The 22896-nt window shown below is 48.5% G+C and overlaps 7 protein-coding genes across 7 annotated transcripts; 2 read left to right on the top strand and 5 right to left on the bottom strand.

Moving 5' to 3' along the window:
- Positions 1 to 94: 94 nt before the first annotated feature.
- BDV38DRAFT_79845 (uncharacterized protein) lies at positions 95 to 2647 on the bottom strand. Its single transcript, XM_032063953.1, has one exon. The coding sequence runs from the start codon at positions 2303 to 2305 to the stop codon at positions 146 to 148; it is 2160 nt and encodes a 719-aa protein (XP_031913922.1). The 5' UTR covers positions 2306 to 2647; the 3' UTR covers positions 95 to 145.
- BDV38DRAFT_270897 (DEAD/DEAH box helicase) lies at positions 2583 to 4633 on the top strand (the record flags this gene model as incomplete). Its single annotated transcript, XM_032057224.1, has 2 exons — positions 2583 to 2837; positions 2897 to 4633. 2 exons carry the CDS (start codon positions 2583 to 2585, stop codon positions 4631 to 4633), a joined length of 1992 nt encoding a protein of 663 aa, XP_031913923.1.
- A 278-nt stretch (positions 4634 to 4911) lies between these two features.
- Positions 4912 to 9241, bottom strand: BDV38DRAFT_245652 (GPI inositol-deacylase). Its single transcript, XM_032054460.1, has 6 exons — positions 8390 to 9241; positions 7471 to 8320; positions 6052 to 7417; positions 5839 to 6004; positions 5561 to 5787; positions 4912 to 5509 (listed from the first exon to the last, which is right to left on the bottom strand). The coding sequence occupies exons 1-6, from the start codon at positions 8984 to 8986 to the stop codon at positions 5278 to 5280; spliced, it is 3438 nt and encodes a 1145-aa protein (XP_031913924.1). The 5' UTR covers positions 8987 to 9241; the 3' UTR covers positions 4912 to 5277.
- A 1483-nt stretch (positions 9242 to 10724) lies between these two features.
- On the bottom strand, positions 10725 to 12362 carry BDV38DRAFT_282472 (sugar transporter family protein; the record flags this gene model as incomplete). The annotated part of the gene is made up of 3 exons (XM_032059787.1): positions 10725 to 11381; positions 11444 to 12118; positions 12168 to 12362. The coding sequence occupies 3 exons, from the start codon at positions 12360 to 12362 to the stop codon at positions 10725 to 10727; spliced, it is 1527 nt and encodes a 508-aa protein (XP_031913925.1).
- An 889-nt stretch (positions 12363 to 13251) lies between these two features.
- On the bottom strand, positions 13252 to 16176 carry ftmC (cytochrome P450 monooxygenase ftmC; the record flags this gene model as incomplete). The annotated part of the gene is made up of 5 exons (XM_032062024.1): positions 13252 to 13826; positions 14570 to 14671; positions 14735 to 15033; positions 15089 to 15210; positions 15262 to 16176. The coding sequence occupies 5 exons, from the start codon at positions 16174 to 16176 to the stop codon at positions 13792 to 13794; spliced, it is 1473 nt and encodes a 490-aa protein (XP_031913926.1). The 3' UTR covers positions 13252 to 13791.
- A 1445-nt stretch (positions 16177 to 17621) lies between these two features.
- BDV38DRAFT_292506 (glycoside hydrolase family 5 protein) lies at positions 17622 to 19504 on the top strand (the record flags this gene model as incomplete). Its single annotated transcript, XM_032062025.1, has 5 exons — positions 17622 to 17640; positions 17874 to 17985; positions 18049 to 18313; positions 18384 to 18764; positions 18840 to 19504. The coding sequence occupies 5 exons, from the start codon at positions 17622 to 17624 to the stop codon at positions 19500 to 19502; spliced, it is 1440 nt and encodes a 479-aa protein (XP_031913927.1).
- Positions 19505 to 20038: 534 nt separating this feature from the next.
- BDV38DRAFT_282475 (putative APSES transcription factor (MbpA)) lies at positions 20039 to 22830 on the bottom strand (the record flags this gene model as incomplete). Its single annotated transcript, XM_032059788.1, has 3 exons — positions 20039 to 20724; positions 20784 to 22479; positions 22564 to 22830. The coding sequence occupies 3 exons, from the start codon at positions 22828 to 22830 to the stop codon at positions 20039 to 20041; spliced, it is 2649 nt and encodes an 882-aa protein (XP_031913928.1).
- Positions 22831 to 22896: the final 66 nt, after the last annotated feature.

Raw genomic sequence — 22896 nt, forward strand, 5'->3', positions numbered from 1 at the left:
ATGAAATCGTTAAAATTGTTATGTCTTGTGCCAAATGCCTAGTGACCAACATGTTTATGTGGTATCATACAAAATATCATACAAAAAGCTAGATATCGAAAAATGGGCCATAGTATATAGCAAAATTAGATGGACGGATATCCAATCAATCGCTGGGCCAATCAGCCGGACTCATCGGCTGTGAATATAGAGGCATGCCGTCCCTTTCGTCCTGCTCTGAGGACGGATATTCCCTGGGTGCAGGAAGGTCGTCGTCTGAGTCAGAAGAGGAGCTTTCTTCTTGTTTGGGCTCGACTTGTATGCGCTTCCGACGGGTTAGTATAGGTGATCGGTATCCGGGGTTTGTGTTGGCGGGTGGGGATGGGCCTGATTCGTCCGCTCCTTTTCGGTTTGAGTTAAGTTCGGTTGTTTGTTTGTGTCGGGTATTGTGAATTTCAGGATCTTCTTGATCTTGAAGGATAGTGGTGTTTAGGTCTGGGGCGGCTGAATCGTCCATTTCTATGTCTTCGTGGTCGTCTTCATTCGGGTTGATGTCCTCGTCATATTCACCAGCGGTTGGTTCAACTTCGAGCTTATCTGTTTGATTGTTTTCACCATCAACTGTGACAGGTAAAGGATCCCGTGAATTGTCAAGACGCCTTCGCTTTCGTCGCTTCTCGGATATCTCTTCATAGATATCATAAACTTCGTGACCATGCTCCTCCCAATCGCTTCGGTATAGTGTCCTTTCACGCCAATCTGCAAGCTCTTGCTGTGTTTTGCGCTCTCCTATCGGTTTGCGTATTTTATTTCCCTGATCTTCTTTCTTGATGGGTCCGGAAAAATCTGGCACTGGCCGGTCCAAAGCTTTCCAAAGTTCTAGCTCTCCAAGATAACTGGCCTTTTGGTCTTCTTGCTCGGCGTGTTGATTTTCAGAATCCGATGGGAGTTCATCTTCATCGCTGGAGACTTCTGGTGATAAGGGTGCAGTTGGGGACGGGGAGCGTTCGAGCTTGAACTCGCTTCCACTGTTACTCAGATTATCCTCATCGCTGTCTGTGTGTTCGCCGTCTGTGTTCTGCAACCTGCTTTCTGACCTTTGTCTGGATGTGCTCCGATTCGACTCTGCATCGATGGGTGCCCTATTTAACAGCATATCTTCCACCTCATCGTGGCTCAGGCGAACGGACTTCCATCCTTTTCTATGTCGAGAATCCGAAACATCCAAACAGCACCGCCTTGCTACGCCAGTCCAGTAGTCAAACCCGTCTCGTTTCATTTTAAGCACGTCCAGCGCGGTCCTAACGTCTCGCGGCTTGACTACCTTGGCCTTACTATTACCCGTATCTCTCATGTTGCGCAGTCTTGACATGGCGAAAAACAGGGTCGACTGAATCAAACGACGTGTCACGCTTACGGTGAGAGTATAGAACTCAGCTAATGCATCGGCAGTTATTGCTGGTGCTTCGCCCGCGTAAGCTATGTTCACCCAATTATCTTCTAGTCTTGCGCCCCCGAAGTTCATGAACAAGCGCTCGGAAAGCCGGATCCATCTTGGGATGTTGAGTAGACTGGCCGTGTGGTAGACACTTGAGCCGGCTGGGGATTTTTGATCCAGCGTCTCTAGTTCTTCTACTAGTTCTGCTTTGTCTCGATCAATTATCCACAAATCGTGATGCCTCTGTCTTCCGGCAACATCCTCATCTTGCTGCTCTTTGAGTACCAGCAACTTAGAGTACTCATCAAGGACGTCGCAGCATTCGCTACTTACTTCCTCCGCCGCCGGCAAATCGCCTAGGACGACTGCTCTGCTGTGCTCATCCTCCATGTGCTGCCATTCTAGTCTCCGTTGCAAGAGTCTGAGATATTCCTGGACCTCCAGCTCTGATTTCGTACCAATCGCACCAGCTATATCGCGGATACCATCTTTCCCTTTTCTGTCAAGGACGTTGAAGAATATTTCCTTCTCTTTCGGCGCCCAAGACACGATCCCAGCTTGGGTGGATTGGTAATTTCCGCTGCCAGCCTTCGATTCGACGGACGTATAGTCGTCTATTGTTTGCGCGAGTAGGTTGGAGTATGCTTGCACTGATTCCTTGCTAAGCGATGTCTGTAAACGCTCTAACATCTGCATCCGAGAGACCCTTCTGGGCGTCTGCGCCGGTCTGGATGAGGACCTTCCATCGAGCTGGCGAGGAGAAGACAATCTGGTTCTGCGACTCGGAGGAGACGAGGGGGGATCGGTGAACTGCGTATTTCCCGTCTCGATATCAGAATCAGATGTTTCATCATCTTCCTCTGGCTCGTAAAGGCTTGAACTGCTCATTGTCGGGTTGGAGGTCCAGAGGGGCACACCATTGACATGGACTCTGGAAAAATGGCGGAAACATGCCCGGCATCGACCGACTAATTAAACATCGTATAAGGCAGGAGTCAAGAACCTCTAGAAATAGTAGCGAAAAGAATGCGACACTTCGAGGGGATCCGTAGAAATATTTCTATCAGATAAGAAGGGTGTTTGCACTGTTTGCTTCTCCGCCGAACTTATCGGCACGGCTGCAGGTCAGCTACGTAACGATCAACTTAAGTCACATGGAGCCTGGATGGAGTGTATTCGGGGAAAATTGGGGTGGATTCCCATTTCGCGTCTCTTATTGAGACCTCAGAGTCCTTATTGGAGGACTGGTCGTTTTCAACCTCACTTGCGCCTCATCTCTACCGCTGTCCCTGCGGCGCGCGAGTCGCCCGCTATAGTCCTTCGGGACTACCAGGAAGAATGTATCAAATCGGTGCTTGATAATTTGGACCAGGGCCATAAGCGCCTCGGAGTTTCACTTGCGACGGGTGCTGGGAAAACGGTTTGTATGAGCTTACACAGTATTGAGAGCCGGATTCTGCTAACGATATCTTTCACCAGGTGATCTTCACACAGCTCATCGGCCGCATACCCCCTCGAAATGAAACAGACAACAAAACCTTGATTCTCGTTCATCGGCGCGAACTTGTCGAACAGGCCGCTCGGCATTGTCGTCTTGCTTACCCCGATCGAACGGTCGAGATCGAAATGGGCACCAGCAAAGCCTCACCAGCAGCAGACATCGTCATCGCATCTATTCGGAGTTTGACAAATGGAGACCGCATAGCCAAATTCGACCCGAAACAGTTCAAACTCGTTCTTGTGGACGAAGCCCACCACATAGTCGCGCCGTCATACCGAGAAGTGCTCAAATACTTCGGACTGAACGAGACGTCAGACGACTCGCCGGTGCTAGTCGGCGTGTCGGCGACGCTATCGCGAGCCGATGGCTTGAAACTAGGCGCGGCAATCGACCACATTGTTTACCATAAAGATTACATGGACATGATTGACGAGGAATGGCTAGCAAACGCAGTCTTCACCACCGTTCAATCCGAAGCCAACCTATCCCGCGTGAAGAAGGACAGTTTCGGTGACTTCGCCGTCGGCTCACTCTCAAAAGCAGTGAACACCGACAGAACGAACGACATCACAGTGCGTGCCTGGCTGGCAAACGCCCAAGAGCGCAAATCAACCTTAGTATTCTGCGTCGATGTTGAACACACAAAGCAGCTCACTGAGACCTTTCGCGCTGCCGGCGTCGACGCCCGCTATCTCACCGGCAAGACACCAAAGGAAGTCCGCGACGACCAACTTCAACGCTTCAGGAACCAGGAATACCCCGTTCTTCTAAACTGCGGTCTCTTCACCGAAGGCACCGACATCCCCAACATCGACTGCGTTTTACTCGCGCGACCAACCCGCTCCCGCAATCTTCTCATCCAAATGATAGGCCGCGGACTACGCCTCCACCCAGGCAAGAAGGACTGCCACATCATCGACATGGTCGCCACCCTGGAAACCGGCGTCCTCTCCACACCCACCCTCTTCGGCCTCCACCCAGATGAAGTTCTAGCCAACGCCAACGGCAAAGCACTCAAACACAAAGAAAGCGACCCACCCGCACCCACAGAGCTAGACGACTCCCCAGGTCCAGACACACCAGATGATATAAACCTAACCTTTACTAAATACGACACAATCTACGATCTAATCATGGACATGAAATCCGAAAAGTACATCCGCTCATCAAGCCGCAATGCCTGGGTCCGCATCGACGAAAACAAATACCTTCTCTCCGACGCAACCGGCTGGATCACAATCGAGAAATCAACCGATAAACACTTTATATCACCAAACAATAACCCCCAACAACCGACCTGGACAGTTCACCACGTCAAAGTATACAAAAACCCCACCACAGAGAAAAACACCTACACCCGGCCCCGATTAATAGCTACAGGCCCGGACCTCGAATCCGCCGTCCACGCAGCTGACACCTTCGCCGCGTCGGAGTTTGAAGAACTGTATATCTCCGCTCTACAACCCTGGCGACGTCGACCTGCCACCTGGGCGCAGTTGAACTTCCTCAATAAGGCTAAGATACGGAGGGATGCACTCCGGCCGGAGCATTTAACCAAGGGCCAGGCGACGGATTTGATAACGAAGTTGAAGCACGGGGGAAAGAAGAGGTTCGAGAAGCAGGCTGGTCGGAGACGGAAAGAGGATGAGAGAGCTAAAGAATTAGAGGCATTTAGAGCTAGGGAGAGAGTGCGGGTTGGGCCTGTTTTGATATGATTATCATTGTTATTCTAGGGTCGTTAGACTCTCGGGTCAAATGTACAGTATTATAGCATGTATTATACTATGGGAATGTACGGTCTATGACTGCGATTTACAAGATTCTGGTAGATGGTATGGGCGATATAAAAATTACTAGTTAGAACCTTGGTTATGCAGTGAGTTGGAAAGCAATAACCGAAAGAGTGTGAATGTTGATTTACTCAATTAGTGTATGGATAGAAGAATTGAAGCATGTCATCATCATAAACGAGGTAATTATGTATACTATATTCTAGACACCTTTGATCTATATCCAGATCCAACCGTATATACAGACGTTAGAGTGAAAAAAGTAAAAGTGATAAAAGAAAAGGTGGGGGGCAGCTATAGATAGCGTTGCCTGTACGGAGAGCATGGTGGCGGGAACAAGTCGAGTTGAGGCCGAGAACATTTCACATTACGGAATTGTCTGGTTCACTCGACTAAAAGGGCGGGAAAAATCAAATAAGAAACAAGATCCTGTACAGGCCGATTCTTCGGCGAATGAAACACCGCCCCTGTTGTGAACTCCGTTTAAATATGTGTCTTAAGACCTGAAAATGCAACAAAGAATAGAGAACAGATAGTTATGGGAAGTGAAAAAATGATAAGGGGGGTTTTTATGGCTTTTTCTTCGTGTGGCTTCCTGATGCAGGGTTTTGTACCGATTCGTCCCCTTCTATGACCCGCCACAGTCTTGAGATCGAAAACCCGCTGGAAGAGAAGTAGATACCCACTAACCAGGCGGCGAGGATATTAGTGAGATGGTGGAGGAGGTAAGCGTATGAGACGCCGTAGATCGCCGAGTAGATGGCAATAAAGAAGAAGAGCAAAGAGGTGACATGTTTGAACCTATATGGCCATGAGTTGCCGTTCGGTTGTGCCTTAAGGCTGGGGGCTTACCGTGTGGTGACCCGAGGGATCATAGTTCCAGTAGTCATGGCTTCCACGAGGAGAACAAATGGCATTATTGATAGCACATTATGATGCGATGAGAATGGCATGAACCAATGCACAACCAGATTATGAGCCCAGACGAGAAGGACCAAAGCGTTAATCGGCAGGATCCACAGCATCAGGAGGAAGATCGAGTATGCGAAGTTGGCGAAATTATAGTGGGTTGTGGATTTCTAATAGCTATTAGCATTGTTGGATGGAGGCAAACAGGAACGAGAGCTTACAGCCTCTTTCGCATGCCAGTTGGCTCGGACACTAGTAGCTAACTGTACAATGCACGCCACCATGTATGCAAATTGATAAGGAATGACAGTCGACACGAGGGCCAAGAGAATGGCCGAATTGACCAGTCGTCGCCTCGGGCCTGCGGAAGAAAAGATAGGGAGGTTTCTATGGGGAGTTAGTAGGTGAAACTATGCGGGTCTAAAGTGACGCACCCTTTCTCATCACGTCGAATGTAGCCCGACTTGCTTCTAAGAAAACCGTAAATGGACGTGAGGAGGAATATTAACGCGAGCGCTACATAGTTGATCATGAGACACACTCCAACGCTAATCAGGCCAAAAACAGGCACTAGGAACCAGAAGAAAGTGTCTTGCGAGCCCAGGAGGAGATCGTTTTTGGTGAAGTCAACAGGGGACTCAGTGGAGTTCGTACGCCAATGGAACGGGTCGTCAGTAGGCGGCAATTTGGTAGATGTCGCTAGGGAAGATGCTAGCAGCGACATGGCCAGAAGGAGCATGGGAAGGGATGATCGCAGTGCACTGTCCAAACCTTCCGCAAATGTGATGAAATAGCCTGTCTCATCATACACCTGAAACTGCTTACGCATGACCAGGGCAACAACAAGGAGCGGGAATGCAGCGAACACGGTCCGGTACCGCATTACTAGCTCGCCGAGACTACTAGTAATATCCACCGACAAAGAGATGTCAATCGTGGAATCACAGCTCGGATCTGTCCAAAGATGAAAAGAAACACCACCTAATTTCGCTTGTTCTCGGAGGGGCGGAGGCATGAAGGGCGCCAGACCATGTAAATTCACATTGACATCTTTGACATTGACAAAGAACTTGGACTCATGCGGATCTGCGACAGACTGTCGCAAAAGGGGAGCGAACAGCTCTTGCTGTTGCCCGTGATTCTTTCGGACGATTTTGAGTCTGTAATCCAGCAGACTCGAGTGTACGGCGGGAATTTGCAGCTCTGTGAGCATGGGACGGTTGGCTGGCAGACGCACCCTCAGTCCGGCACTGAGGAGGCTACCCAAACCCAATCGAGCCCTGACCACAGAGTCTGAGCTATCTGAAAATTCGGCCAGCACAAAGCCCTTGGTGGGCGAGTTTGCTTTATCCACGACGGCTACAAACTGGTGCTCTGCGAGATCTTCCAGATCGTACTGGAGGTAAGAGAAAGGCTGTACTCGATCATAAGGACGCTTCGAGGAGGGTGTCGAGGCCGGTAAGTGAATTCCATCCTCGGCGGCATTTTTGCAGGCGAGACGAGTTGAGCCTGAGGTACCTCCGGAGAAGTCCATGTTCATCGAAAATGCCGTTGCAGGTTTTCCATTCTGCAAAGGGAACACGCTACAGAAAAGAACCTCCAGGCTCCCATGATCCCCGGACCTATCAAATGGCTGGTTTGTAAGAAGGGTGAACTTCTTTCCGGATACGCCTTGCGGAGGAATAGGCAACAAGTGTACATTCGGGCCTCTGCGGTGGCCTAAGTCGCGAAGAATGAGCCGTTTGCCTTGCGGTAAAATCGTGTTGGACTGGTCTTCCAATGTCAGAAGAGTATTAGGCTCTGATTTAAAGAAGGTTAGCCGTTAGCAAAATTGAGTGACTGGAGAATAGTACCCTTTCGCGGAAGCGTTCTCTCCGCCACAGTCTCCATTCCAGTCAAATACCACTTCTTGAAAACCCGCATCCGCTCCGCCCTCGGTTTCGTCTGTGTTGCTCGTCGGACATCGACGACTTCAAACAAGGATTTGATGATAGCTTTCCGGAATTGATCGCACCAGGTGATGGACAAGTGGTCCATGCCGATCCAGACATCAGGGATAGTAGACGTGAATACGGTGAAACCGTGAGTCTCAGGAACAAGAGAAGAAATGCTAGCGTAATCAGAGGGCACAACAGTATCGCGCGAACCACCAGCAATGGAGATGAGTGTCACATGCCACAGCGGATTGTTGTTGGCCCAAGTCTGCGAGTAGGCCTCCCGCCAATAATCGTTGATTTGCTTATAGGTCTGAACGATATCCGAGTCAAACGAGACGGGGGGTTTCGCGTGGGGAGCTGACATGGTAACAATCGTATTGACCGAGTTCGCTTGATAATTCGTCATTGTTAACGCTGTTCGCGCAACGATGCCACCCATAGAGTGCCCAACCAGGACAACTGCACTCGGATCTGGTAGCTCCGGATCTCTTCGCGAACGTCGGGGATCATGATAAAGCGACAGAATATATGCCACGGCTTCATTGACGTATTCGGCTTGGTCGAGTAGGGTTTGTCCATGGAAGGCAGCCATATCCTCGTTGAAATCGATCATAAAGAAATCCAAGCTTCGAGTGCCGGCATTCAAACGATCTTCATCATGCCGAACAACATCGTAGTAGTGTCTCGACGCTTCGGCGGCTAAGGATCGGACCTGCCGGTAACTTCCAGCATTTCCGGGCAGGAACAGGACGGGAACCCCATTCAACTATATCGTATTGACGTTTAGCAATGTATTTGGTGGAAGGTAGACAAAGGCCACACAGAGTGAACATACCCCGAGGTTTTCCTGACTATATGGGTCAACACCTCCCTCTCGGTAGAGATAGAGGTTATATTTGCTGGCAAAGCGCGTATGTTCCGTGTCAAACCCCACCATGCGAATGAATGTCGGACTCATAACGGGTACTCCACAGCCATCTCCACCAGTCTGACGAAGGGCGAATGAGCGGAGAATAAAAAAAAGGAGGATCGAGGCGACGAGGGTGGTGAAGGCTGTCAGAATGGAACACGGCCACGGACTGCGGAGGCGGGACGGTCGATAACGGCGCAGATGGTCTGGCGACGCCTCAATGGATAGACGCTGAGAGGCCAATGGCATCATGACGGAGGATGATTTGCAGTCCGAAGGGATTGAGGTAATTGATGAGGACGGCGGCGTCCTCCACATGCTCGAGTTTCGGGACCTGGGGGTTGAGGCGCCTGTGGCGTCTCTCCGGAGGTCGATGCTGGTGCCTGTGCGGGCTACCTGCGAACGCGATTTTTCCGGCGTGTCGACGACATTGGGACCATTACTTGGCTCTGGTGGAGTTCGAGAGCTTAAGGAATCTTCAGCGTCGTCCTCGACAGGCGAGCCAGACGAACGTCTGTGCATTGGAAGCGGCAGAAGTCGTCGTACTCATCCAGCACGCAGGGGCCGATCGATCGCAAGTTCGGAGGAGACTTCGGGGGGCGAGCCTAGCGACGACGGCACGTAACCAGGGGATAAGAAACAAGGAGACAAAAGAATGTTCAATATCTCGAACCGATAAGAAATTGAAAGGTAAACCGATGAACCGACCGGGGTAGAAAGATCGGTGGTTGGTTGCGCCGTTCTTAATTTAATTAAATTTCTTTTTTTTTTTTTTTAACCTTTCCAAAGTACGTACTCCGTAGGCCCCTAGGGAACGAGGCCGAGACCAGAGCAAACGAACGAGCGGCAGGCCGACCGAGGTTGGACAATAAAAGGAATGCACGGTAAGGGAAGTAATTGTACCTGCACTAGAGAAAGTGAGAGCGATCAAACCTAACCATCACCAGGAAGAATAATAGGAAAAGGGAAATTCAGAAAACAGAAGAAAAGGACGAAGGACAGCGATCACCCTGAAGAGGAAGGGGTGAGTTTGAGCGCAACGTCAAGATCCCACTCGATAAACCAATACTCTATCTTAACGACCAGGAAAACCCCGTTTCCGGCCTTCCCTCTTGGCGGATGCACGCGGCACCAGCGATCATCCTACTCTCTCTCTCTCTCTCTCTCTTTTTGGTCAATATTAATTTAAATTGTTAAACTATTTACTTCCTCTCTACAATATTGTATGATCCAATGGTGGAGCAAACAGGGTTCTTATACTTATTATTATCTTTTCGAATGATTCCTGGTACATTATTAGATTGGATACGAGGGAGAGTTAAGGCATCTCAAGTTACGGTATCAAGACAACGTCATCCTTTCCTTAGCCTAGGACGGATTAAAGGGTTCAAAGGGTGCAATTGACACAAGTCCACTCCCGATCATAGCATAAATATACTATTCTTGGACTAGGGATTAATCTTGTAGAGTATCATAATGTTTATTTGATCGGAGACTGGTGAATGAGAGAAGAGAGAGAGAGCACGCCATCCCCGTGCCCCTCCAATCGATAATTCAAGGCCAATCAAAGGACAATTTTCCTTCTGTGGTCTTCAAGTTGTACGACCAGCAACGTAAGACATCTTTTGTCAGCAATAACCTTATATGATTTGACCGTCAGAATGCGGGGTTTGTTTGGAAAAGTTCCCCGTCATACAAAAGGGGACGAATTCCCCCATCAGCGACTGGTATGCATGTACATAGTTTCCTCGCTCGAGCTCCTCCGATGGGATGCGCGCTTGAAGTGTCGTGTACGTAGTAAGTTATTCCTTTCCAAGACTTGTTAACTCGTCCGCGGCGAATGAAGAAAACCCTCCATGTGACCAACTCTCATGAGCATTGACCATATAAGATAAACAATTAAGCAGATTCAGATGCCACGTTCCATCTCACAAGGTCATTTGAGTGGTGTATCGGGCTTGATAATACCTTACTAACTTCTATATACCTCTCGATAGGTCTAATTTTCGCGTTGCCTACGAAAGCGACCATGAGGGACAAAGAAATGTACATATCAGTGAACAGGGCTGGGCTACCACGGGGTAGATACCGGGCAAGCTAGAGATCGGATGGACCCACGCCGGATTGAAGAGCGAGTACAGCCGATACATGGACTACTATAGAATAGTAAACACGACACCTTTGCCAGAATAATGAAGTATGAGATCATCTGTCTACGCCTGTCAAACCATTACGTATATTCAATCTCAACATGCAATAACTAGCCTTCAACCCGGGAGACCGTGCCCTTCTCCACATCGCTCTCGGCACCTTCCCCCACCGTAGTCGTCCCACGATGGGCGGCCACCTCCGCCATATCAGTATCATGCGCAACATCAAATTGGCGGCCCAGTCGCTCCGGCCCGAAGAAGGTCACTATAATTGTGTAGGCGTACACACAGCCCATAAAGATACAAATGACTTTCCCATACTGGTATCGATGCTTTTCCGTCTCAGTGGGTGGCAGGGGAAAGCGCTCGCCGATCGTGGATTCAATCGTGGAACTGGCCGACGAGACCAGATTGCCCAACTGGTAGGCCGTTCCCACCGTGAAGGTGCGAATTGCTCCCGGAGACAGCTCCATCAAATGAATGGGGATCACCCCCCATGCGCCCTGCACGCAGAACTGCTCAAAGAACGCCGCGGCCATGACGTCGGTCGAGGTGACGAAGGTGTAGGGGTATAGAAGCGCACCACCGACGATGCTGATCACGATGATAGAAAACCGACGCCCAAAGATCTGACTCGCCCAGCCACACAGCGTCCCACCGGTGAGAGCGCCTAGGTTGGAGACAACTTGAGTAACAGTCACAGCGTTGGCAGAGAAGCTAAACTCGCTTTTCAAGAGGGTTGGATACAAGTCTTGGGATCCATGCGACTACATGAACAAAGATGTCAGGGGGGAATTCTCAAATTAGGCCATCTGGAGCAATGGCTTACCATGAAGTTGAAACCCGCCATCAGCAAAACGAGGTAAAGAAGGAGCAACCAATGCCGCTTCAGAGCTGTTTTGCCTTCTGAGATGAAGGATGACGCTACTCCACCTCGAACGTCTTCTCGGGTAGCCTGCCGTTGAAGGAACGTATTGGTTTCCGGCAGACACAATCGGAAGAGAATAATCAAAACGGGAGGACAGGCGCCAAACCAATACAGCGGTCTCCATCCGTGAGGAGTAGTATCGACTAATCCCCGTGCGAATGCAGTGGCCAGCAGGTAGCCGAATGCGTACCCCTGTTGGAGCAGACCGGACACGATGCCTCGCGCTTCCAAGGGACAGTCCTCCAGCGCCGTTGCCGCTGCATTCCCATAGAGACCACCCATTGCAATCCCAAAGAGAGCGCGGCAAGCTAAGAACTGCTTATAGGTCTGGCAAAAGCCAGTGCCCAGCTCCAAAACAATGAAGAGGATGTTATTGACAATGAACGGCCATTTTCGACCCCAGCGATCAGAGGCAATTCCGAAGGTGATGGCACCCACGGATCGAAGCATGAGTACAAGGGTAATTCCCCAGGTGATGTCGGAAACGGATTTATCGAAGGCCTCTGCCAATTGAGAAGTTGTTAAAGAAACCGTGAAAAAATCGAATGCATCCCAGGACCACCCTAGAAACGCGACCTAGAGGCAGTTAGCTGTGCCCGGGAGGGGCAAAAGTTGGCGGACGCACTGTAAAGAAAAGCCATTGCTGTCTATTGAGAAGAGAAAGCGCCTTAAATGGGTTAGGGGCGGGATTCATCGGTGGTACCAGCGTTGGCAGCCTCGTCCAGAGATACCTCCCTACGCTCATGTGTTCCATCTCATCGTTGTCTGGTGATGGAGTGTGATTGCCATCGGGGCGCTTTTCATGAGTTTCTGCCTCCATGGTGAAAGAAGCCAGCCAGGAAACTCAAGAGATAACAGAAGATATTGAAGAAGTTTTGTACCAGAAAGATGAGACTGGAGCGGCAGGAAGCTCGGGAAAAAAAAAAAGAAATTCTTTTCAGAAGGCGAGGGAGTAAGAGAGAGATCTCCGATTTAAATCTCCGACAGGGCCCAAAACAAAAGGATTCAAGGCTCTGAGCCTAAAATGCTGCTAAGGAGGGACCCCGCAAAATTTCCTCTCCATCCTTGCCGCCGGGGGGGTGGCTGCCGATCGTCGACCTCGGGATGAGGTTGTAAAGACTGATGGTGAGGCCTATTTCCTAATTTAAGAGCATAGAAGTCTCATCGAACAGATGACCCGTGGATTGCAAATCGGGAAGAGGACAGTGGCCCGAGTTATGGATGCATACTCCTTGCGCGAAAACCAATATCTGGCTCCATGCATGATGGCTCGGATCATCATGGATTCAATCATCTGACGGGAAGCCTCAGCTCACCCATGGATTGATCTCTCTCTTTAGTACCCGTCACATCGCCAAGCTTTTTACTCCAGACCGTGCCAAGCCCTCTCCACGTTTTCATCTTGAATCTCCAGACTTTCGGAATTCATGTAGTTGGATGTGTGTCGCTGTCCAATTTGATACCATTTATACCATCTCTCACGTTCATTTTTCTCTTGGCTATCTCAACGGTACATACCGATACACAATCCGTTCTCTTTGTATCTCCGATACCGCCACCGGCGTCAAGAAGAACAATCTAGTTGGAGGTTCGGTGCTTACTCCCTAGCCATGGTCCTCGCCGCGGGGTACGAGCTCACTAGCGGATTTAGTCATTCCAGTCAACCATTTAGTCCACACAACTAAGGATCACTACGGTAAAAGTCTGACCGTAAGAGTTAACTTTGATTGATTGGCTTCATTCCACGAGACCCATCCACGCAGCATATCGGCCTTGGCCCGACCGGATTGGTGAGTTTTCCCACAACGGCATGCACAGATGCGGTCATGATCAGAACAGCTTTTCAGCTGCTAGAATGGCTGCAGTCCAAAGCCACTCATATTATGAGCGTCACTGTATGCGCCATGTGATACGACGGCATTTGCTTCCCGAAACGCACGGGGTATGTATAATTTCCTGGTCTAAACTTACTACTCGGCTAGGCACATGCCTTAACGGAACCGCCGAAGTATCTTTTCTTTCTTTTTTGGGTTTCTTAAACCCAACTCTTGTTTTCTGCCCAGAACTTCTTAATCCCTCTTGGCTTTGTCTTGCCTAGCCGGCCCAGCCGGGGGGAAAAGCTTTTCCGGACAACTTCCTTGTTCGCACACAATCCCGAGGTTTATGCAACGGCGCGTATTTGGGGTTACATCATTTTTTTCTGAATCTAGTGGAAGGGGTCAATGGAAATCAATTTGATCATGCTTCGGCTAGTGGGTTAGGGCTGCGCATACTTTGAGTCTGCCTGTCAATGATGCTATCAGTCTCTTTGTCCCCAATCCTGGGGACATGAGTCAAGATTATTAGTACTTTTATACAATTGGTGGTTGGTACCAACCACTCAGGACTCTAGTATGGTGACCTAATGCCAAGCGACAGGCTACGACGTGATACCACGTCGTTGGTCGCAAACCGGATTAATCGAAACTGATAAGATACTGATCTGCATTTCCGACCCTATTTGTAAGCTGCACGTAGCATGCATTCGCGCTTGGATGTTATGGGCGCTCCATGTGATACAATGGGAATTATAGTACGGCATAATATAACTCTCGTGTTGGTATTTCAGTTTGATGGAGGGGGAGAAAGTGTTCGTAGTGAGCTAGGTCACTTGATCTCTCCAGATATCTAGATCAACGAATGGTTCCTTATATTACCCACCGATTATACCAGGTGACGCCAGACGAATGAGCATACGTACAGAGAAGTCACAACGTAAACTGCGTTGATCCGGAATTAGCTATATGGCACGTTTTTGAAAGAGAACCTGTATGTCCTTTGCCATGTAGATAGAAAAATGTTCCCTCATGCTTCTCTCAAGGTTTCGCCCATCGTCGCCAAGTGGTAGTTCCATATCAAAAGTTGTTATCAGTCGAGCAACAGTTGCCCGGATATTCATGAGGGCTAGGGACTTGCCAATGCAGGTGTATGGCCCTGACAACATCAGCTGTATATCTCATGGTCAGGTAAATTCATTTGTCAGCGTACCCGTTGTGAATGGGGCGAAGGCAGATCTCTCCTTGATCATTTTGGGATACAGGTACCATCGCTCGGGGATAAAGTCCTGGGCGTTTTGATAGACATTCTCGGCTAGGGCAGAAAATTCATTAGTTATAAAAAACCATCGAACTGCTCTGATAGCGAGTTGCTTACATCGACCAATAACCCATTGCGGGCAGGATATATTCATGTTCCCCGGCACATGCGTCCCGTCGATGTTGATTCCCTCCGGCGGTGTCTTCCGTGGGATGTAGCTCGGGACAGGGGAGTGTATGCGGAGCGTCTCGTAGATGATACCATTTAAATGTCTCAGGATTGCGAGACTCTCCTGGGAGTATTCCCCGTTCGGGTCGGTGGTATAACTGGTTAACTCGGCCCGTAGTTTCTGAACCTCGCTTGGACGACGTGCCAATTCGTATATGATTGTCGTCAAAGTTGTTGCCGTAGTGTCCCTATCGCTGTGGGTAACGATCATACACAGAGTCAAATGTACGAGTGGTGACTTACCCTCCTGCGTTGATAATCAAAGACGCATCTCCGAGCAACACATTGGACTCGTCGGATGTTGGTGCCCGCCCTTTCAGCGGTTCCAGCAGACATGCACTAATATCAGGTATTTCTTGCTTCGTCTGGTCCCATTAGCATGACTGGTCCGTGGACGAATTGTCAGTTCACCATACCGCCATCCTCATCTTAAAGAGTTGACCCCAGTATTCATTGAATTTCCAGAATGCCTTGGTGGTGCCAGGAATAGATAACAGTAGTCGGAAGAACCATATTGGCATCAGATACTCCACCGGCTTGAGCATACGGTGTGTCATCAAGATTGCCCAATGGGACGCACTGTTATCCAACATGTCGAAGCTTTGGCCGAATGCCAGGTCGCCCATCACATCATACCCATACCAGGTGAACAAGGTGCTAACATTTATGGGCTTGCCACCTTCCATCGATTTGATCTGGTTGATGAGCTTCTGCCTATATACCTGTATCCGCTTCTCATATCCATGTAGGGCACGGTCGGTGAACCCTGGGTTCCAGGTACGGCGATGTTTGTCGTGATCAGCCCTATTACGGTGCGCGTGAAGCGACCTTAGGGGTGCAGAGCCATCGTACCACGCACTCTTGGTACACGTAGATTTGAAGCCGTAGATGGTGTTAACGGCTCTAGGATGAATGATTGAGAGATCAGATGGCCCTACGCGGACAAAGTCACCGTATTCATTGTGCAGGTCGGCAAGCTTGCGATAGAGAGTCTCGTGGCGAAGTTGAGCTGATAACCAAAACGCTGAGACCTTTGACAGAAAGGGCCCCGGAAAACATCGAAGTGGATGAAATAAGAGGCGGTATATGACGAGGCTACTGTATAGACCAAGTAAATGGGTGAAGACCAAGTACAAGGATCTGGAAAATGCCGAATTGAAAGGGATTTCTTCCGCGTTGTAAAGAAAGGCTGCAATGCAAATGAATGATCCGATGTAGCCGTAAATGTACCTCGTTGGATATAGATGGTGCTCGCCAAAACGAAAGTAAAGTAGATGGGTCAAGACTCCAAAGGCGAAGGCGTGAAGTGCCGGATTTTCCTTGATATCCATAATGTAGTTTGTCATTAGCGTGTGGTGGAACAACATTGGAAGGGACAGACCATCCTCAAATACCCAAATAATAATCTAGGTCAGCTGATGATTTTGTTTTCGGAGCTTATATTCTTTTAGAACTGTAAGCTTAACAACTTCAGATACCGTTGCATAGTCTCGTCTGACGAGCAACTTTCTGTGGAACATAGATTCGGCTACAAACTACTAGCAGTGGCACATCTGTATGCAGATCGCCATCCCGGTAGAAAGAAAATCATATCTTCGGCATAAGTCAAGGAGTAAAGCGAGTAATGTATAGTGAATGAAGATTTGTAATATACGGACACCGGAGTGCATTCCGCGGCGTGTATGCATCGCGCAGACCAGGGATGGGCGAGTCAACTTTGTACATAGATAATATGGTTACCGAACACCTAAACTCGAACTGAGCAGCTTGGAGTTAGCCAACAAGTCATCAAGCACTACACACAGTGTATGTGAGTATTTAGTCGTTTAACTGCATGATGCTTCTTTTCTTTAGCTTACATATAATCGTATCCGTGAAGCAGTTAATTAGCATTGGGATTACAAGAAGCGGTTGGGCAAACGTGATACAGACATGTGAGGTTCCGAAGCTTACTAGGTTTTGAATTTGCTTCACCATCAGTAGTGGAACATGGGATTTCCGCCAGGTTACCCAGCTGAGATCGGGATATGGAAGTCGAGATGCATGGTAACAATGATATGGGACGAACTTGATCATCGATTAGATCTAGGAGGTGGGTATCTGCAGCCCGGTTGCTTTGAAGTAGGCTACCAACGCATACCGATAACTACTGACTTCATGTTTCTCTTTTAATTCTTTTGCATTGTGTCTAGGGTTTACCTCATTTGGGAAAGGCACTCCCCGTGACTCGCATCCTCTTCTTCCCTGTTTCATCCACACATCTTCCTTGAATCCTTCCCATATCATTATCTTCTATCATCCGTCAACCCCAATCCATCCGGATCAATGTCGTCAACTGCTTTTATGTTACTTCAAATATCCTATCTAATCGCCAGTTACTGAGTTGGTCGGATCGGGATCTAACCAAGCACTATCCAAGGTTAACAAGTGGACTGTAGCCTGGCATAGTGTGTACCATACAGAGCTGTAGTGTGGGCAGTGTGATCTAACGACGTCGTCACGCCTCCACGCCATGACAAGTATTATCCACTGTAGTTTCCAAGTTAAGTTTGAGCTTCAACTGACAGAATAGGAATTTATGTGATAAATCCTCGGAAACTATACATTCTTGGTACGAACGGCGAGCATTTCCCGAGCGATGCTATTTTCCACCAATCACCAGATCTCGACCTTAGCCTTTGAAGGTTAGATATACATTGTTACTTGGAGTCTTGGCTACTAAGCAACATTGGTCTTCGTAACCTATGATTCAGCCTAAATGTATCGTTTATCCGACATGGCTTTCAGATCGTCTCGCATCAGAGAAGAGGTTGACACGAAACTTACCCCGCATACCTGAAGCCAAGATGCAAAAGAATCGCTCATACCAGCATGCATTTTGCCGTTAGGCCAGGAGGCCCGGGGTTTATTAAGGTGGCTGTTGTATGCCATATCAATTAAACTGTAAGTTTACTTCTATGCACTAGAAATTGCTGGAGGTCGACAAATTTCCAAGAAAATATACCTATCGCTTATCGGATTACGTTAGAGAAAACTGCTATAATGTCTTCGGGGATCCTGAAAGTTAAAGGCAACAAGGTTGTCGATGACAACGGCAATGAGGTCCTCCTTCGGGGTGCAGCCATCGGAGGATGGATGAAGTACGTCGGCCCCAGTTACTCCTGCCATCATAGTGTAATATACTAATTTTATGGTCCTTCTAGTATGGAAAACTTCATCACTGGATATCCAGGCCATGAGTCGCAACACCGTGCTGCGATGAAGAACGTTTTGGGGCCAGAGAAATACGAATTCTTCTTCGACAGATGGCTGGAATATTTCTTCACAGAGGCAGATGCCAAGTTCTTTGCCGGACTAGGGTTGAATTGTATTCGAATCCCCTTCAACTACCGCCATCTAGAAGATGATATGAACCCGCGCGTGCTTAAAGAGTCTGGATTCAAACATTTGGATCGTGTGGTAGACTTGGTAAGCTCTCCTATCAGACCAATATCCAATCTATTGTTCACAGAACACTCACCTTTGGTCACGAGAATAGTGCGCAAAACAGAATATCTACACCATACTGGATATGCACACGGCTCCTGGCGGCCAAAATGGTGACTGGCATTCAGATAACTTCACCAGCTACGCTGCGTTCTGGGACTACAAGGACCACCAGGATAGAACAGTATGGCTATGGGAACAGATTGCGGCTAGATATAGGTCTAACCCGTGGGTCGCCGGGTATAATCCTCTTAACGAACCGTGCGATCCTGAGCATGTTAGACTTCCTGCATTCTACGAGAGGGTTGAGAAGGCTATCCGTGCCATTGATCCAGACCATATCCTATGGCTAGATGGAAATACGTTTGCCATGGAGTGGAAAGGCTTTGACAAGGTCCTTCCTAACTCTGTTTATTCCATCCATGACTACGCTGTATGTCTCCCTTCTCATTGCTCCGTTCTTATACTCCAATTCAAAATAAACGCTAACTCTAACAATGAAACAAAGTCAATGGGCTTCCCAACAGGCGAGCGCTACAAGGGTACAACCGAGCAAAACGCTCATCTAGAACGCACTTATCTTCGCAAAGTTCAACATCTGAACGAGAAAGGCACAGCAATCTGGAACGGCGAATTCGGCCCCGTCTATGCAGATCCCCGCGCTGACGCAGAAGCCTCAGCCATCAACCAAGAACGCTACAATCTCCTCGGCGAGCAGCTCCGCATCTATGATAAGTACAACATCCACTGGTCCATCTGGCTATATAAAGACATTGGACTCCAAGGCATGATCTACACGAACCCAGATAGCAAATGGAATAAGACCATTCAACCCTTCCTAGAGAAGAAGAACCACTTCTGGCTGGATTGTTGGGGAAGACGGCCTAGCGCTGAACCCGAAGCGGCGCTAAGACCGCTTGTTGAATGGATTGACAAGGTCAGTCCCCAGGCGAAGGAGACATATCCTACGCCGTGGAACACGGAGAGGCATTTATTACGGAATGTGTTCCAGACGTTTTTGGCGGCATCTTTTACGGATGAGTTTGCGGAGTTGTTCCGGGGCATGGATGAAGCGGAACTAGATTCTTTAGCACGGAGCTTCCATTTTGAGGAGTGTGTGCAGCGGGATGGGCTGAATGAGATACTGAGAGAACATGCCCATGCTCGCTAGGCTTAACTGAGATACTATATTTGAGAGTAGGTATACACTCTGTGATATAAGAGCCGCGCATAGTGTATACCAAATGATAACAAGTCTTATAGCAGGAATCTGAACTGTATTGAAGAGTAAACCAATGACTTCCATAAAGCCATTTATTCCAATTGAAGCAAACCCGATCTGCTCATGAGCAAGTACGAGGCAGAATAACAACGCTGCCCGGAGTTTGGTATATATATATCTCCTTGAATCAAGGGAACAATATAGCCTTACCAAACACATATCTATAGATAACAAAAGCAAAACACCATTCAAAACCCATTATATGTGCTGTTAGGGTATCTGTAAATACAGACATTGATGCATAAACGTGCAGAATGCTCAACACCAAGCTCCATATGAACTAACGCTCGTTTGTACCGAATCCAAAGGCAATGAGATATCATGGAAAAGAAATATTCGTAATCTTGCAGCGATTTCAAAGGGGGAGAATTCTCTGAAAAGCCGGCTCATATGTGATGTATGTTTTTCGTATTTCGTAGATGATGTTACCAATCCTGACCACGGTCCTTCATCAGGATTTCTATAGCCTCATCTTCGGGAACTGGATTATCATTCAGTTCTTTAACACACTCTGTTAAACCCTCGGCAGCTTCGTCAACTTGCTCAGCTGTCCAGTTAGTGCAGGCCATGACCATTCGCCGATAGCTCTGACCAAGTACCACATTCTTCGATTTAAGGCGGTCGATTTCATTCATGATTTCTTCGTTGAATGCTTCATAGCCTTGTATGCGTTGCTGCAGAGCTGCAGCAGACGGTAGCGAGTCTAAGAAAGCAGTTTGCTGTTCTGAAAATCCAGAGGCAGGATCAAAGTTTTCCGGAAAGATAACTTCAAATTTGTCGATATCAATTCCGGAGTCTTTGTCGGCATCGCCGACTGACATCGTTCTCGATGAATCATATGAATCACCATGGATGCTCTTTAGAAGTACAAGCAAATCTTCAGATGACATCTCAAGGTTTTTGAAGCGCCTGCTCAGTCCTGTACGATCTGAGGCTTTGCGCCTGAGCTCGTCAAGTTGTTTCTGTTCAATTTGCCGAGCTTTCGCTGACTCGCGGATTTTTGAATGCCAATGCTCAAACTTCTCGTGCTTTTTAGCGAGATTCGTGGCCAATTCTTTGTCAAGGCCTCCTAGTGTTTCCTGCACTATCGTGCTAATCTGGGCTAATGTTGCTGCACAAAGAGTCAGTGGGTCGAAATAATTATAACGATCAATATAGTTGCCCTCTTACCATCAAGGATTTCCTTTTTAGTCTTAGCTAGTTGGTCCATAAAGGAATCATTCTTGGTTCCAGACTGCTGAGATTGTGAATTTCCATCAACCATATCTACACCCACGCCATAGTCCGCAGGCCGAAGACCAGTATGATTTGGTATGTGAGGGTCTGCACCCACTTCCAATAACTGCGGCACAAGCACAGAACGTGCGCGCCCCGCGAGATTCAGTGCCGTGTCCCCTTGATCATCGCGGAGATTTACGATTTCTGAAATGAATCGACCAAGCGTTATGACCTCACCGGGTTGTTCAATGTTTGCTCCATTTTCGAGCCCATTCGGGGTTTGTCGGCCCTGCACGCTACCTCCATGTCGGACTATAAATTCCAACAAGCCCTCTAAATAATGCTTCGCTGACACATGGCCGCCGCCGCCTGTTGCAGCCATTACAGCGATATGGTGAAGAATTGTTCGCCCACTATAATCCACCATGTCAATTGTTGGAGCAAGAACCTGCAGCAAGCGTGGGAAGCTTCTATAGTCATAATTGTTCCTTGTTCCTACAGATTTCTGCAATGCAGTTTCACCGGCACCATTAAGTCGGAATATACTAACGCCTTTCTCGACAAGCGCATGGACAAGGGGCATACGAGCAAGCATTGATGCCCAATGTAGGGCGTTATTCCGATATTCATCGAGTGGGGTCTCCAAATCGTGACCAGTTAGCTGCATCAAGGCAGGATGATTAGAAAAGTCTTTGGTCCGCTTGTCGAGAAACAAGGTCATAATGAGCTTCATCTTTTGGAACCTTTCAGGAGTTGTCGCTGGAGGAAGTGGTTCAACGCCGCGCTTGTTACCGTCAACCATAGAAGTTGACATATCCATATCTTGATAAAAGGAATCGTTTGGTTCCGTCGGGGTTGCCTCGGTCATCGACACCGCCGAAGGCTCATAATGGAGTCCAAATGAATGCGTATGGTTGGAAGAAGACCGGACGCGCTTGCGCGGAGGTTCAACAAACTCATCGTGATCAAACGCTGAGGTATCATGAGGGTGTCGGCCATTGTGGTGAAGGTTGTTTCCGAATCCGTTGTCGGATGCCATGCTGTACATGCTCTGTTGACTGGCAAAAGGAAGCTGCGATTCTTGACTGCCTGTCTGATTTGAAGGCTTTCGTATGATACTTGATCGCCTACCATCGATACCTCTTGCTGCAGGAGAATCAAAGCGAGCTTTACTCATAGCGTTGACCGCTGTAGCGGCAGTGCGAGAAATGTTCTGGAAGAAAGTACCCTGTTGTGGTTGAGACATATTACGATTGTCCATGCCGCTGTATAGCCGTTTTCTCTGCGCAGCCATCGCCTGTTCCTTCGTGGGGGTATCTAAAGAGTCCTGCGCGGAACCAGTGGTGCCGTTGGGCCCCATGTCGTATTCAAGAAGCGGCCTCAGCATTTCCTCAACGTGGTATTCGCGACAAAGTTCCACGCCCCTCTGGTAGTTCACCCATGTGCCTTGGTATTTACCATAGCCTCCCTGGACCTTCTCATGTTCACCAGCCGCTATTTCCTTTTCGAGCGTCTTCGTCCTCCTCGCCTTGACAACACCGGCCACTTTGAGGATCTGGGTGGCATTTAACCAAGAGTCCGAACGACGCTTCATAACGGCGACTCCATTAACTTCCATTTCGTAGACGGAAACATTGGAATAAACTGCCTATACATGAACAGGGAGCGTCAACATGGAATGGACCTTGAAAGTAAAGGCCGCGCGGTCACACAAAGATAGGATAGAACATACTCTGTAGATTTGAGGCTTCATCTCCTCTTGATACGTCACCATTGTTCCATAGCCATTCATGTCTTCAAAGCCGTTAAAACTACCTCGCGTACCATGAGGTAGGCCATTCGAATAGGTAAATGACATTGCCGACTGTTGCGATCCTTTCGGAGGGGGTGTACCTCGAGGAGTTGTTGCCACGGACTGGGAAGCATTGAAAGAGCCAAGTTGCGACTGCGAAAATGACATCCCATTGGCAGACCCAATGCTACTTTGGGAATATGACATGGGTAGGCTTGGACGCGGCGGGTGGTGATTGTTGGAAGCCATTGAACTTGTTTAATTTCGGTATTT

This window comes from Aspergillus pseudotamarii, assembly GCF_009193445.1.
Source record: "Aspergillus pseudotamarii strain CBS 117625 unplaced genomic scaffold BDV38scaffold_24, whole genome shotgun sequence".
In the NCBI taxonomy this organism is placed as follows: Eukaryota; Fungi; Ascomycota; class Eurotiomycetes; order Eurotiales; family Aspergillaceae; genus Aspergillus; species Aspergillus pseudotamarii.